The 14,262-nt window shown below is 48.2% G+C and overlaps 1 protein-coding gene across 1 annotated transcript in view; it reads left to right on the top strand.

Annotated features, from left to right (window-relative positions):
* Window positions 1-14,262, top strand: part of MAP2K6 (mitogen-activated protein kinase kinase 6) — a 56,315-nt gene that overhangs the window by 24,632 nt on the left and 17,421 nt on the right. Inside the window, exons 4-11 of the mRNA XM_058038562.1 lie at window positions 1,208-1,321; window positions 2,674-2,793; window positions 3,493-3,609; window positions 4,670-4,721; window positions 6,217-6,344; window positions 6,635-6,712; window positions 8,359-8,498; window positions 11,673-11,718. Of these exons, the coding sequence (XP_057894545.1) occupies window positions 1,208-1,321; window positions 2,674-2,793; window positions 3,493-3,609; window positions 4,670-4,721; window positions 6,217-6,344; window positions 6,635-6,712; window positions 8,359-8,498; window positions 11,673-11,718 (795 nt within the window). The remainder of the gene's footprint in view (window positions 1-1,207; window positions 1,322-2,673; window positions 2,794-3,492; window positions 3,610-4,669; window positions 4,722-6,216; window positions 6,345-6,634; window positions 6,713-8,358; window positions 8,499-11,672; window positions 11,719-14,262) is intronic.

Below are 14,262 nucleotides of genomic sequence, written 5' to 3'. Positions count from 1 at the left end.
CAGAGCAAATTCCTGAGCAGTGTCCCCTCAGAGCTCTGTGGTCACCATGGTGCTGGCTGATTCCCCAGCATTATATTTTTATTTTTATTTATATATTTACATGTATATACATACATACATACATACATACATACACACACATATATATATGTGTGTATATATATATATACACATACACACACATATATATACACATATATATATGCATTTATTTATTTATTTATTTATATTTTTTGAGATATATTTATATGTGATATACAATTTATCTATTACATATTTTATTATTTAGGATATATAAATATAATATCAATATAAAAGATATTGATATATAAATTATGTAACTGTATTGACTATTTTATTATTTATATAATATCTATGTAATCTATATACTATTTATCTATTAATTATATTATTTAAACTGTACAAGTATGAAATGAATAAATAGAAATATAAAATATATAAATATATATAAGTATATTGTATAAATTATATAACTATATTGAATATCATATACTATTTCATTTTATATAGAATAATGTTATATTTATTATTTAATGTTTATTATATAATTAATAATTATTCAATTTTATGTAAAGTATAAATTATTATATATTATATAACTAATAACAATTAAAATTCAATTATATTATTAATAATGTTTATTGTATGAGTTATTATATAATTAATAATATATTTATTTAATGGTATATATTATTTACTATTTTATTATAGTCTATATTATTATATATTATATATTATATATTATATATTATATATTATATATTATATAGTATATATTATATATTATATATTATATATTATATATTATATATTATATATTACATATTACATATTATATATTATATATTATATATAATATAATATATATTATATATTATATATTATATAATATATATTATATATTATATAGTATATATTATATAGTATATATTACACTTCTTATATACATATTATATAGTATATATTATATATATTATATTTATAGAACAACTCCCAGCCTTGGGAGTTTATCCCAGCTGGGGAGGGGATGCACAACAGGGGGAGGATGTGCCAGGCAGGGCTGCATTGCGGGGGCTGCAGGGCTGCAGTGGGGGCAGCAGGGCTGCACTGGGGGGGCTGCAGGGCTGCATTGGGGGGTCAGAGCACAGCACAAACCCTCAGGGCTCTGCTGCCTTTTGTCCCCCAGAACTTTGAGGTGAAGGCCGATGACCTGGAGCCCATCTCGGAGCTGGGCCGGGGCGCGTACGGCGTGGTGGAGAAGATGCGGCACATGCCCAGCGGGCAGATCATGGCAGTGAAGGTACCAGAGCTGGGGGATCTGACCCTCTGGGGGCTGGGGTGATGGGGGAGACGAAACAGGAAAGCCTTAGCAATATGATTGTCTGGCAAAAGATTTTGAGAATATAGAAACTGTAAGTGAGATTGAAATGAAAGCAAGCTTTGAGATCCCTCAGCTGCTGAACAACTGGAAAGCAATGGTGTGGCCAGCTGAAGGTGATCCCCTTTTGATGGAACAACACCCTCTGCTTGCAGACAGGCCCAAGGGTCAGAGCAGACCCTACAGCTTGGCAGAAGGGGCCAAAGAGGAGTTTTTAGGGTTTAAAATGTAACACAGTATGGTAATGTAATGATTCTTATAGGCTGTGTGTAAATGCTATAGGATTTGTATCTTGGACTAGATTGGTTAGTGAGAATTAGAATATTCAACACAGAAGAAGAATTCCACAACCAGAAGAAGATTTATTGTATTGTAACGGGAACCTCGCTCTCTCATCCTCTTTACCACTCTCTTTACCTCTCTCTCCCTCTCTCTTTACTGCTCTGAGCTGTGCTGGCAGCTCCCTGCGGGACCCTTTGCAATAAACCCCAAGTTCCATGACCTGGCTGCAGAGATCTCTGATCTCCATCCATCCCCACCATCCTAGATATAGAAAAAAATAAAAATAGCTACAAAGGTGAATAAGGAGTTCAGAATGCAGCACTGTAGGTTTGTTTGTCATAACATGATTGGCTAAGAAAGCTCACACTGCAGCATGAGTCCATAAGACAAAATATTGAAGGATTGGGTCAATATTGTATTTGCAGGGACCCTCGTGGCCAGAAGGAATGATGAATCTGACTTTATGTTCTCAGAAGGATAATTTATTATTTTATTATACTCTGTTATATTAAAGAATAGTATACTAAACTATACTAAAGAATACAGAAAGGATACCTACAGAAGGCGAAAAAGATAATAATGAAGACTTGTGACTCTTTCCAGAGTCCTGATACAGCTTGGCCCTGATTGGCCAAAGAGTCAAAATAATTCACACCAAAAACCACTGAAACAATCACGTGTGGGTAAACAATCTCCAAACACATTCCAAAGGAGCAAAACACAGGAGAAGCAAATGAGATTGAAAAGAATTGTTCTCCTTTTTCTCTGAGGCTTCTAAGCTTCCCAGGAGAAGAATCCTGGAAGAAGGGATTTTTCAGAAAATGTGAAGGTGACAGGTCAAAGCCATAAACATCCTTGTGAGCACCCCGTGGGCGCTGGGCTGGGGACGTGCCTGTGACAAAGGGGTGACAGAGGGGTGGCACGAGGGGTGCTGGGGGGCTCCAGGTGTGCCCAGGGCCCTGGGACAGCCCCTGACCCTCTGTGTCCTGCAGAGGATCCGAGCCACGGTGAACAGCCAGGAGCAGAAGAGGCTGCTGATGGACCTGGACATCTCCATGAGGACAGTGGATTGTCCCTTCACTGTCACCTTCTACGGGGCGCTCTTCAGAGAGGTGAGGCTTGCTGGGGCTCAGTTCTCATTCCTGTGCCTCTGCAGGTGCCAGGGGTTTAATCTGCACCTGGACATGGAGGTTTTAGCCCTGTCACTCACTGTGCCTGTGGGACAGCCTGGTCCCACCGTGTTAAAATTGCCCTGGTTTGATTTCATCCACGTGGAAAGCTCTGAAAAGGAGGATTTGTGGAAGAGCTTGAAGCACAGCTCTGCAGAGCTGAACTTTCCCTGGCTGGGCATTGGGAGCCTCAGTTCCTGATAATTCTCTGGGCTCCTAAATCACCGTGGTTCTGCTTTGGGAAGGGGATGCCCTAAATGGTAGGGAATGTGCACAGCACTGAATTCCAGAGCAGGGGAAAAGAGAGTCCAGGACAGTTTTGAATGGGTTTAAAAAAAAAAAAACAAAAAAGGGAAGGGGAAAGGGGGAAAGGAAGGGGAAGGGAATTTCAAGGAAAGGAAATTTCAAGGAAATTTCAAGGAAAGGAAAGGAAATTTCAAGGGAATTTCAAGGATAGGAAATTTCAAGGAAATGAAAGGAAATTTCAAGGAAATGTCAAGGAAAGGAAATGTCAAGGAAAGGAAAGGAAATTTCAAGGGAATTTCAAGGAAAGGGAAATTTCAAGGAAAGGAAAGGGAAAGGAAAGGGAAAGGAAAGATGTTTTGTTGAAACCTCTGGGTGTCTGCTTGCTTCGCTCTCCAGGGAGATGTGTGGATTTGCATGGAGCTGATGGATACCTCGCTGGACAAATTCTACAAACACGTCATTGACAAAGGCCTGACGATCCCCGAGGACATCCTGGGGAAAATCGCCGTCTCTGTGAGTGGCAGCAGGGGGAGGAGGGCAGGGAAAGGGGTTTCTCTTCTCAGCCAGGCCCTCCCTGCTCTGTGGGCACCAGGAGGAGGCTGGCCCATGTGCCAGCCCATGTGGCCATTCCCATGCCTGGTCTGATGTCATTTATAAGCCATGAATGTGCCCATCCATGCACATCATGGAGAGAGCTGGACCAGTGGGAGTTTGGGGAAGCTCTTGCAGCTTCTTTATGGATTATAATCCATGAATGTGCCCACCCACACACGTGGTGGAGGTTTATAATCCATAAATGTGCCCATCCATGCACATGATGGAGAACTGTGTCAGTGTGAGGTTTGGGAAGCTCCTGCAGCTCCTTTATGGTTTATAATCCATAAATGTGCCCATCCACACAAATAATGGAGAGCTGGACCAGTCTGAGGTTTGGGGAAGCTCCTGAAGCTCCTTTATGGTTTATAAGCCATAAATGTGCCCAGTCTGAGGTTTGTGGAAGCTCCTGAAGCTCCTGCAGCTCCTGTATGGTTTATAAGCCATAAATGTGCTCATCCACACCCATGATGGAGAGCTGGCCCAGTCTGAGGTTTGGGGAAGCTCCTGAAGCTCCTGGATGGTTTATAAGCCATAAATGTGCCCAGTATGAGGTGTGGGGAGGGTCTTGCAGCTCTGAATGTGCCCATCCACACACATGATGGAGAGCTGGCACAGTGTGAGGTTTGGGGAGGCTTCTGCAGCTCCTTTATGGTTTATAATCCATGAATGTGCCCATCCACACACACGATGGAGGTTTATAAGCCATAAATGTGCCCATCCACACACATGATGGAGAGCTGGGCCAGTGTGAGGTTTGGGGAAGCTCCTGCAGCTCCTTTCCCTTCTCATCAGGGTCCTGGGGCCCCCAGGAAGATCCCTGGGTACCCCCCGAACCCTCAGGCTGCTGGCAGGATGCAGGACTCATGGGGAATTGGGTTTTCCTGCCCTCCTGGCAGGTCTGGGGGTGAAGCCAGGTGTCACTTCCTCCTCCTCGTGGTGCTGCCAGCTGTGACTGACTCTGGGTTTGTTGTTTCAGATTGTAAAAGCACTAGAACATCTCCACAGCAAGCTCTCTGTGATCCACCGAGGTGAGTGCCAGGCACACCCTGCCCTGCTCCCAGCCTGGGCTCCCAAAACACCCCAGACAGAGTGAGCTTTTGACAGCAGAAGTGCTCCCCAGCATCTCCTGACTTCAGCAGAACCCAGGCAGAGGAATGGCTGCTGTTTGCTCCTTAAAATCTGCCTGCTGCTCCTGAAGAGGAGGAGGAGGAAGAGCTGTTGCCCTAAACCCATAACCTAAACCCTAAACCCGTGGTGTGCTTCATCACCTGGGTGAAATTCAGCCTTTTTCCCCGACTTTGGGGCAGGCTGTGCCCAGGTTTGTCCCCAGCTCCAGGGCTCTGTGCTGATGTGCAGTGGGAGGGGATGTTGGAGCCCTGGTGGATGCTGAGAATTTCAGATTTTCTGTGCTGCCAGGCTCTGACCCCCAAGAGAAAACCGCACTGACCTGAGGCCCTGGAGAAGCTTCCAAAATTAAATTATAGCACTGGGATTGTGGGTGTGGAGTTTGAATAGAATTTCCATCACAGGGTGGAAAATTAAGAGTTTAAGCTTTTAGAATATAGTAATATATATAAAGGAAGATGGAGGTTCTTCTTCTTCTTCTTCTTCTTCTTCTTCTTCTTCTTCTTCTTCTTCTTCTTCTTCTTCTTCTTCTTCTCCTTCTCCTTCTTCTCCTCCTCCTCCTCCTCCGGTTTGTGTGATTTTGTGTAATTGGATAAAAAAGTCCCCATTGCAGGCCATGGGTGGTTGGTTATTGGGTTAAAAGTAAAAATAATTGAGGGATCATTTCTTAATTGGACGGTTTATCCTTAAAAAGCCTTGTAGAGAGAGATGGGGCTCCAGTTTTAGTTTGTTAGAGTGAAGTGCTGCAGAACTCAGGGTTTGTGAGACTGTGACATAGATAAGAACTGATAAACATCTGATAAACAAGAAATACCGTCTAGGACATTTAATCCCAACCTTGGGATTAAAAGAAGCAAAGAATCTGCAGAGGGTGTTTGATTTCCAATAGAAACTTAGAGTTCAAGCTTTTAGAATACAGCAATATATATAAAGTTTTATATATATAGAGAGTGTGTAAGTTTTATATATAAAACTCCACAAGGGGTTTTATATATAAAAAATTCCAGCCTCATCCTCCCATCCTCACCCCTTCCCTGAGTGCAGCAGAGCAGTCTGACACCTAAACCAGCCTCAAACCAAATCACAAATCCTCTCCTTAAACTCTTCTGGAGGGTTTCAAAGCTGCCTTGAGCACACTCAGAACCAAACCCGCAGTTGCTGTTTGACACCTTTATTTTAAAAGGGTAATTTTTAGTTTGTCCTGAGGAGGAAGGAGTGGAGTGTGTGAGTGCCTGGGGAGCAGCAGGGTTCAGCGGGAGCAGGCAGTGGCACTGGCTCTGTTCCTCCTGTGGCTGGGGCAGAGTTTCTGCCTCGTGCCTCTTGGCCGCTCTGTGTTCCTCGTGCCTTGGCCCAGCACGCCCAGGTGACAGTGACTGTGCTCTGTGTTCCTTCTTGCAGATGTAAAGCCCTCTAACGTGTTGATCAATACGCAGGGGCAGGTGAAAATGTGCGACTTTGGCATCAGCGGGTACCTGGTTGACTCTGTGGCTAAAACCATGGATGCAGGATGCAAACCCTACATGGCTGTAAGTGCAGCAGGAGCCTGGGGGGAAGGAGCAGCAGCTCCTGCCCTGGGGATTCCTCTGGGGAGCCTGTTGTGTTTTCAGAGACCCTCACGGCAGGGAGGAACGATGGATCTGACTCCGTGTGCGCAGCTCGTGGGCTGTGTGGGCTACTAAGGGGGCTGGGCTGGCACCCTGAGAGACCCTCCCTGGGCACGGGCAGGGCACTGAGGGCATCCCCTGCTCACCTGGGCACGGGCAGGGCACTGGGGACACCCCTGCTGCTCCTCACCCCCCTTTGTGTCTGTTGGCAGCCGGAGAGAATCAACCCCGAGCTGAACCAGAAGGGATACAGCGTCAAATCTGACATCTGGAGCCTGGGCATCACCATGGTACGGCCACCCGGGGGTCACCTGGGGCTGCCATCACCTTGGCAGGGTCACCTGCGGGTCACCAGGGTCACTTGGGGGTCACCAGGGTTACCTGGGGATCCCCGTGGCAGGGTCACCTGGGGATAACCATGGTGGTGTCACCTGAGGGCTGCCAGGGCTGTCACCTGGGGGCATCGCCATGGAAAGGTCACCTGGGCATCACCATGGCGGGGTCACCTCGGGGTCACCTGGGGAGGGGTGTCACCAGGGGATCACCATGGCTGGGTCACCTGTAGCTGCCAGGGCCACCAGGAGTGCTCGGTGTGGCTCATGGGTTCATTCTCCTGCCCACAGCGGCGCTGCTGGCGCAAGGTGGGCAGGGGAGGAGCTCAGGCAGGTGCCCCAGGGTGGAAGGGAGGGAGGGAGGAGGAGCCGCTGTGTCAGCTGTGGCTGCTGTGCAGGATGGAGCTGCAGCTGCCGGGAGATGGCAGCATGGGCTAAGGCAGGAGAGTGGAGTGCACAGCCTGCACTGCCAGCGCAGAGGGAGAGGGATTTTTTACACGGGCAGACAGTGATGGAGCAAGGGGGATTGGTTTGGAACTAAAAAAGAGGAGAGACACAGATCAGATATTAGGAGGGAATTGTTCCCTGTGAGGGTGGTGAGGCACAGGGGGCACAGAGCAGCTGTGGCTGCCCCTGGATCCCTGCAAGTGTCCAAGGCCAGGCTGGACAGGGTTGGAGCAGCCTGGGGTACCAGGAGGTGTTCCTGCCCATGGCAGGGGGTGGAATGGGAAGATTTTTAAGGCCTCTTCCAACCCAAACCATTGTGGGATTCCATGATTTCCTCACCACAGCACTCAGCCACCCACAGAGGCCCCCTTGGGACAGCAGGGACAGGGGGAGATCCCAGGCAGTGTTTGGGGAATCCATCTGCTCCCAGATTTACCCTCTGCAGGGTAAAAATCTCTGGTTTTTCCCTGGGATTGTGGCAGGGGTGACAGGGTGGCCTGTGGAGCTGCCTGGGCTCCTCCTGCCTCTCCTGTTTGCTGGGGGGGGGATAGCAATGTGCTGTGGTGAGGAAATCATGGAATCCCACAATGGTTTGGGTTGGAAGGGGCCTTAAAAATCTTCCCATTCCACCCCCTGCCATGGGCAGGAACACCTTCTGGTACCCCAGGCTGCTCCAACCCTGTCCAGCCTGGCCTTGGACACTTCCAGGGATGCAGGGGCAGCCACAGCTGCTCTGTGCCCCCTGTGCCTCACCACCCTCACAGGGAACAATTCCCTCCTAATATCTGATCTATGTCTCTCCTCTCTTTTAGTTCCAAACCAATCCCCCTTGCTCCATCACTGTCTGCCCATGTAAAAAATCCCTCTCCCTCTATTCCCGAATCCCCATTTGGGCATTGCAAGAGAGGAGGTCTAGAATCTCCAGGCTGAACATCCCCATTTGTGTGGAGCCACAAAAGCACACTCAGGGTGGACATGGGGCCATCCTAAACCCATGGGGTGGGTGGGTGGCTGTGGGGTGTCCCCCTTCCTATCAGGGTCATCCCAAACCTGTGAGTGGGTGGCTGTGGGGTGTCCCCTCCTGATGGGGCCGTCCCAAACCCCTGGGCTGGATGGCTGTGGGGTTTGTCCCCTCCTGAGTCCCCTCTGTGCTGCAGATCGAGCTGGCCATCCTGCGCTTCCCCTACGACTCCTGGGGCACCCCGTTCCAGCAGCTGAAGCAGGTGGTGGAGGAGCCCTCCCCACAGCTCCCAGCAGAGAGGTTCTCAGCAGAGTTCGTCGATTTTACCTCGCAATGGTAAAAGTTCCCCTCTTCTCCCTCTCTTTCCCTGGCCCTGCTCACCCTCACAGGCAGCTCTGAGCTGTTCTGGGCAGAACCTTCCCTGTGCCCTTGTGCCTGGCACACAGCAGGGCTGGGGGGTCTGTCTGAGGGGCAGGGGGGGACACAGGGGGTTTGGGAGGGGGCACAGGGGGTTTGGGAGGGGGCACAGGGGTTTAAGAGGGACACAGGGGGTTTGGGAGGGGGCACAGGGGGTTTAGGAGGCTCCTGGCTCTGATTGCCCCCATGCCAGCAGCACAGGGTGCCACACACAGCCCAGTGACCCCAAACTGTGCCACACACAGCCCCAGCCCCAATTAACACAGTGTGGCACACACAGCCCCATCCCAATGTCCCCAAACTGAGCACAGCCCCATCCCAATGTCCCCAAACTGTGTTCCTGCAGGGGGACACAGCTCTGAGGGCAGGTTTTGCCCCATGCTGGCCCCTCTGCCTGGTCTCTGTCCCTCTCCCGGGGCCCTGGGGCTGCTGCTGTGCTTTCCCCTGGCCTGGCAGCAGCAGGAGGATTTGCTGTGCTGCAGGACAGGGCTGCAGCAGCGCTGCACAGGGGGCTCAGGCAGCCCCTGCCCTGGGCTGGGTGCTCCAGGCAGGCCCTGCAGTGCCACCCACCCACTGCCAGGCTGCCCACAAAGGGTGGCAGATGGACAAACAGAAATGTGAGACTGTCCTGAGCTGCCAGCACCAGGGCTGTGCTGTGCCCCAGAAGGGAGCTGTCAGCTGCTGCTGCTGCCTGGGGACTCTCAGTACCCACGTTTGGATTCCTCAGAGTCCTGTTCCAGCCTGTTTCCATGTCCCTGGGTCCAGCTGCTCAGCTCCTGCCCCACGCTGTGACCGTGTTCACAGGGGTCTGAGGGTGAGGGAAGAGATGAGGATCTGACTCCATGTTTCAGAAGGCTGATTTATTATTTTATGATACATATCACATTAAAACTATACTAAAAGAATAGAAGAAAGGATTTCATCAGAAGGCTGGCTAAGCTAAGAATAGGAAGGAATGATAACAAAGGTTTGTGGCATGGACAGAATCTGAACCAGCTGACTGTGATTGGCCATTAATTACAAACAACCACACGAGACCAATCCCAGATGCACCTGTTGCATCCCACAGCAGCAGATAATCAATGTTTACATTTTGTTCCTGAGGCCTCTCAGCTTCTCAGGGGGGAAAACCCTGAGGAAAGGGTTTTCCATGAAAGATGTGTGTGACACCAGGCTGGGGAATCCCTGCCATGCCCGCTGTGCCCTGGCTCTGGGGGAGCTGCCTTGGAAAATCCTCCCACAAGGTGCCCCCCGTTCTTGCCAAGCCCACGCTGAGGATTTGGAGCAGCTGCTGTTCCTCCAGCAGTGCTGCTGGCTCTGCTGCTTCCCTGCTTGTGCCAGCCAGGCTGCTCCTCTCTGGGGATTTGCTTTTCCAAGCTCTGTGTCCTGCAGTTCAGGCTGTGGCTGCTTTAGGATTTACATCCACAGCCACTCTGGTGATTCCTGTCTTGGCAAATCCTGTCCTTCAGGGTCACTGGAGATCCCTGACTGCCAGGAGAGTGGCCTGGGCTTGGAATGGTGAACTTTGCACCAGTTTTGTGCAAAGGACTTGGAATAGGGAACTTGGAATGGTGAACTTTGCACCAGTTTTGTGTTATTGGGGTCTGGGAATTCCTTCTGACACCAAACCAGGTCACAGCCACTCTGTATCAAGCCTGGTTTAGGACTGTGTCTGTCCATCTGCTGCCTGAAGTCTGATCAGCTGTAGGCACTGCAGGAAGTTCCCTGGGATATCTGAGTCAGGATCACATCCCAATATAACTTTTCATTCCTGAAAATTCACATTGGTTTCGGTAACTTATCAGCAGATTTCCTGCTGTTAGTAACCTGGGCATGAATTGGTTTTGTGGAGGGTCTAAATTAAGAGAATTGCACCAAATCTGGACGCAGCTAACCTTCAAATTCACCTTCTCTTGGCCGGGAGGATGTGACACATCCCGAACCTTCGGGCCGGCGATATTGGCACGTACGGGCCCCGGGTTCCTCTGTTCATTCACAACATGACACTAAACACGAGCCCTCTACACACAGCAAGCAGGAAATATCTATTCAGTGTGTGTCCTCTGCTTCCTCTGGGCCCCAGCAAATCCTAGCAGAGGTTCTCACTTTTGTTTTGCTCAGTGTGACACCTTTTCCCCGCCACCGCCGCGTACGTGTGCGAAGATCTTTTCAAGTCGCTCCAAGTTTCTTTCCCCTAAATACACTGCCAGGAAGTGAGTAGAGATTACGTCCTGTCTTTTAAAAAGCTATTTTCTGCTGGAGGGAAACCAAAATAACTTCCAGCTACAACCCTCCAGGGCCATCTGTTGTAGGAGAGGAGAAGAAAAGGATGTCCCATGGAAGCGTCCCCGCTGATAACAGCGTGGTGATAAACAAACAGCTGGGCACGTGCTCTGCAGCCACTCAGTCACTGCTCCCAGGCACAGCTCAGTGCCTGAATCCCTCCCTGAGTCACTGGCCTGTGGAGAGCACCCAAACTCCCAGCTGTGCCAGCAAGAGGCAGTGTTTTTGTGGTGGTTTTGGTGGCTCCAGGTGTCTCAGTGGATGCTGAGCTCTTGCACCTAGCACTGTCCCTGTCCTCAACACCTAAATTTTTCCTCAGCTTGGAGGAGTGGCTGAACTTACTCTGCAGAGTCTTTAAACCTTATTTTGTTGTAGGAGAGCAGAGTCTTTAAACCTTACCTTGTTGTAGGAGAGGAGAAAAAAAGGATGTCCCATGGAAGAATTCCCTGATGATAACAGCACAGTGATAAACAGCTGGGCACGTGCTCTGCAGCCACTCAGTCACTGCTCCCAGGCACAGCTCAGAGCCTGAATCCTTCCCTGAGCCACTGGCCTGCTGGAGAGCACCCAAACCCCCAGTTGTGCCAGCATAAATCAGTGTTTTGAGTGGTGATTTTGGTGGCTCCAGGTCTCTCGGTGCACCTTGAGCTCTCGTCCCTGTTCTCAACACCCAAACGGTTTCCTCAGCATGGAGAAGTAGCTGAGCTTACTCTGCAGAGTCTTTAAACCTTAATGTGGTCATGGTGTTATTTTATTGCAGACAGAACGTCAATTCTAATTTTTTCTTTTTTCTTTTACCCCCAATTAAAGCTTGAAGAAGAATTCCAAAGAACGGCCAACATACCCAGAGCTTATGGTGAGTGGCACACATCAAGCAGTGTGGAAGGGGTCACAGGAGGTGCTGAAGGCAGAGATTCCAACAGTGATGGGGTTTTGGGCTGCTTTGCATCTCTTTTTTCATACCAGATGGGAGAATTGTGACGCTGGGAGGGTGGCTGCAAAGCAGAGATGCTCTTTGAAATCTCAGCCAGGTGCTTTTCCACCTTTTGTGGAAATCAAGGGAGAAAAGTCGTGTTAAAGCGGGTCATGGACAAGAATGAGGCTGTGAAAAATCAGTTAGTGAGGCTCAAATCCTTTGTGTGATCAACTCAAACCCCTCAGTGTGCCCCAGATGTCCGCAAGAGCTGCAGGAACCCAGTGGCCAAAGTGGTTTTGCTGCCCGGGTGCTTTGGAGAGGAGCATTTTTGGACAGAATAATTCCTGGATGTTGGGGACAGGGATGAGTCTGTGACTAATAATTCCAGTTATTGAATTTCATCTGCTGCCTAGAGACTGTTTACTGGGAGGGATAACTGAGGAGTAACCAAGGAGGAAAATGCCAATAAAGGCTGGTGACAGGGGAAATGCAGGGCACTGCCCTGGGCTGTGGCTGGCCAGAACAGATTCTTCTGCTTGGGCTCCACAGCTTCATGTCCTCTCTCTCTCCCATGACTTTCTGGTGCTCCTGAAAGCTGGCAAAAAGCAGGAGAGCTCAGGAAGATGGTGCTTCACTCCTGCAGACATTGAATCCTTTTTCACTCTCACACAATTCACAGCTTTCTGAAGGTGCCTAAATTTGTCATTTCTGAAGATCCTGACCCTGCATTCCCACCCCTGTCCAGTCTCAGTGCCAAGATCACCTGGATTAAGGGTGGAAAGTGCTGAGGGGTTTCTTTAGGCACTCATATTCCCTACCCCATAATTTTTGGGATGTACATTCACCCTCCATAGGGTCAGACCCACCACACCTCACACCTCCTGCTCAGAGGGGAGAAGGGGCAGGCTTAAGGTGATTTTTACCTGCAAGTCATGCTGGAAATCCACAACCCTGAGTAGTAAGCAGTGAATAATTCCCGTGGCATTTGGTGCTGGGCCCTGTAATGCAATTAAACTATAAATAGATGTGATTGACACACAGCTTGGTTTCAAACAAAGAGAAGCCTGAGATTTATGCCTTTTTAAAAAAAAACCAACTTTATTTTTTGGGGGCTATATCATTGAAGAAATCCATCTGTATATTTTAAGCAAACTTCTGAACTTTGCCAAATGGCCTTTTATCAAGAAAGGTTCGCTGGAGCAGCTCTGTCTGCTGCAGCAATAATTCCCATTGGCAAGGGAGTGCATTTCTATTGAATTAGGTTCTTGGATCACCCCTGCAGAGTACCTCAGTGCTGTGGTATTTTATGGCTGACATGGATGTTGTGAGGTCCTGTGGTTGAGGGCTGCTGTTCTGTTGGGGTTTTTTCCTCTCTCTTACAGCATTAAGTTGTGGTGCTGGATTGGAGTTGTCATTTAGACCAAGGCTGCTCCCTTGCTTTCCTGTGGAATTGAGGTTTCTCGTGGAAAATGTGACTCTGTGCTATCTTGAGCATCAGGAAAGCTGATAGGGGGTGCTTAATTTCATTTAAAAACCCCTTTTCCCAGGTGAAGTGGAGCACGAAATTACTGCAGGGGTGGTGGTCTGCACTCCCTGCCTGGCACAGGGCTCTGTGCCAGCCTCAGGGGCATTGCTGCCACCCCTGGCACATTCTGGGTGTTTCCAGGCTGTGCTTTGGGTGTTTTGTTGGGAAGGATGGAAGTTTGACAGCAAAGTCTCACAGATCTGTGTGCTTGGCAGAAAGATTTTTAAATGTAGAGTCTGAAGAAGGAATAGAAATGAAAGCAAGATTTGATATAGAAGAATTGCTGAGCCAGTCTTACTGGATAACCAAGGATCCAAAGGGTATTTTATGTTAGTTAGAAGGGTTTTTATGGCTTAGAGCAAAGGATAAACCCACCCCAAACAAGAGGATGTTTTTACCAAGCACAAAGACAGCACAGGCAAACAAGGCAGCAAAGTTGCAAGTAGAAAAAAGGTCTCAGAATTTTCCACTGCAAGAAAACTGAAAAACAACTTCTAGCTTAAACTGCAATGTACTGACTTTGAGTGATTGGAGAACAGTAACATGAATATGGTAATTACAGTAGTTGTGATAGGCTAGAGATAAAAGTTAAGGGATAGATTGGTTCTACTGTATGAAGATGCTCAGCAAAGAAAAGCATAGAATGCAATGCAACCAAAAGAAAAGCATATAATGCATTTGTAACCCAAAGAAAAGTATAGAATGCATTGTAACCTAAGGAAAAGTATAAAATGCATTGTAAGCAAAAGAAAAGTTTATAATGCATTGTAACGAAAAGAAAAGTTTATAATGCACTGTAACCCTTGAGCTTTGATATGAAAAATACTTGCTCCTAGCAGCGTTTCATCCCACCTACTCTGCCACCTTTGGGACATTTTTTTTGGTTTGCATTACCAGGCTAACATGAAGCAAAATGTGTCTAATTAATTATTAGGCAAGCAAAGCCATGAAGCATGGCT

Source organism: Melospiza georgiana, chromosome 21, assembly GCF_028018845.1.
Source record: "Melospiza georgiana isolate bMelGeo1 chromosome 21, bMelGeo1.pri, whole genome shotgun sequence".
Lineage (NCBI taxonomy): Eukaryota > Metazoa > Chordata > Aves > Passeriformes > Passerellidae > Melospiza > Melospiza georgiana.
The sequence above is the reverse complement of the archived record's forward strand: the minus strand, read 5'-3'. Positions and strand labels throughout refer to the sequence as shown.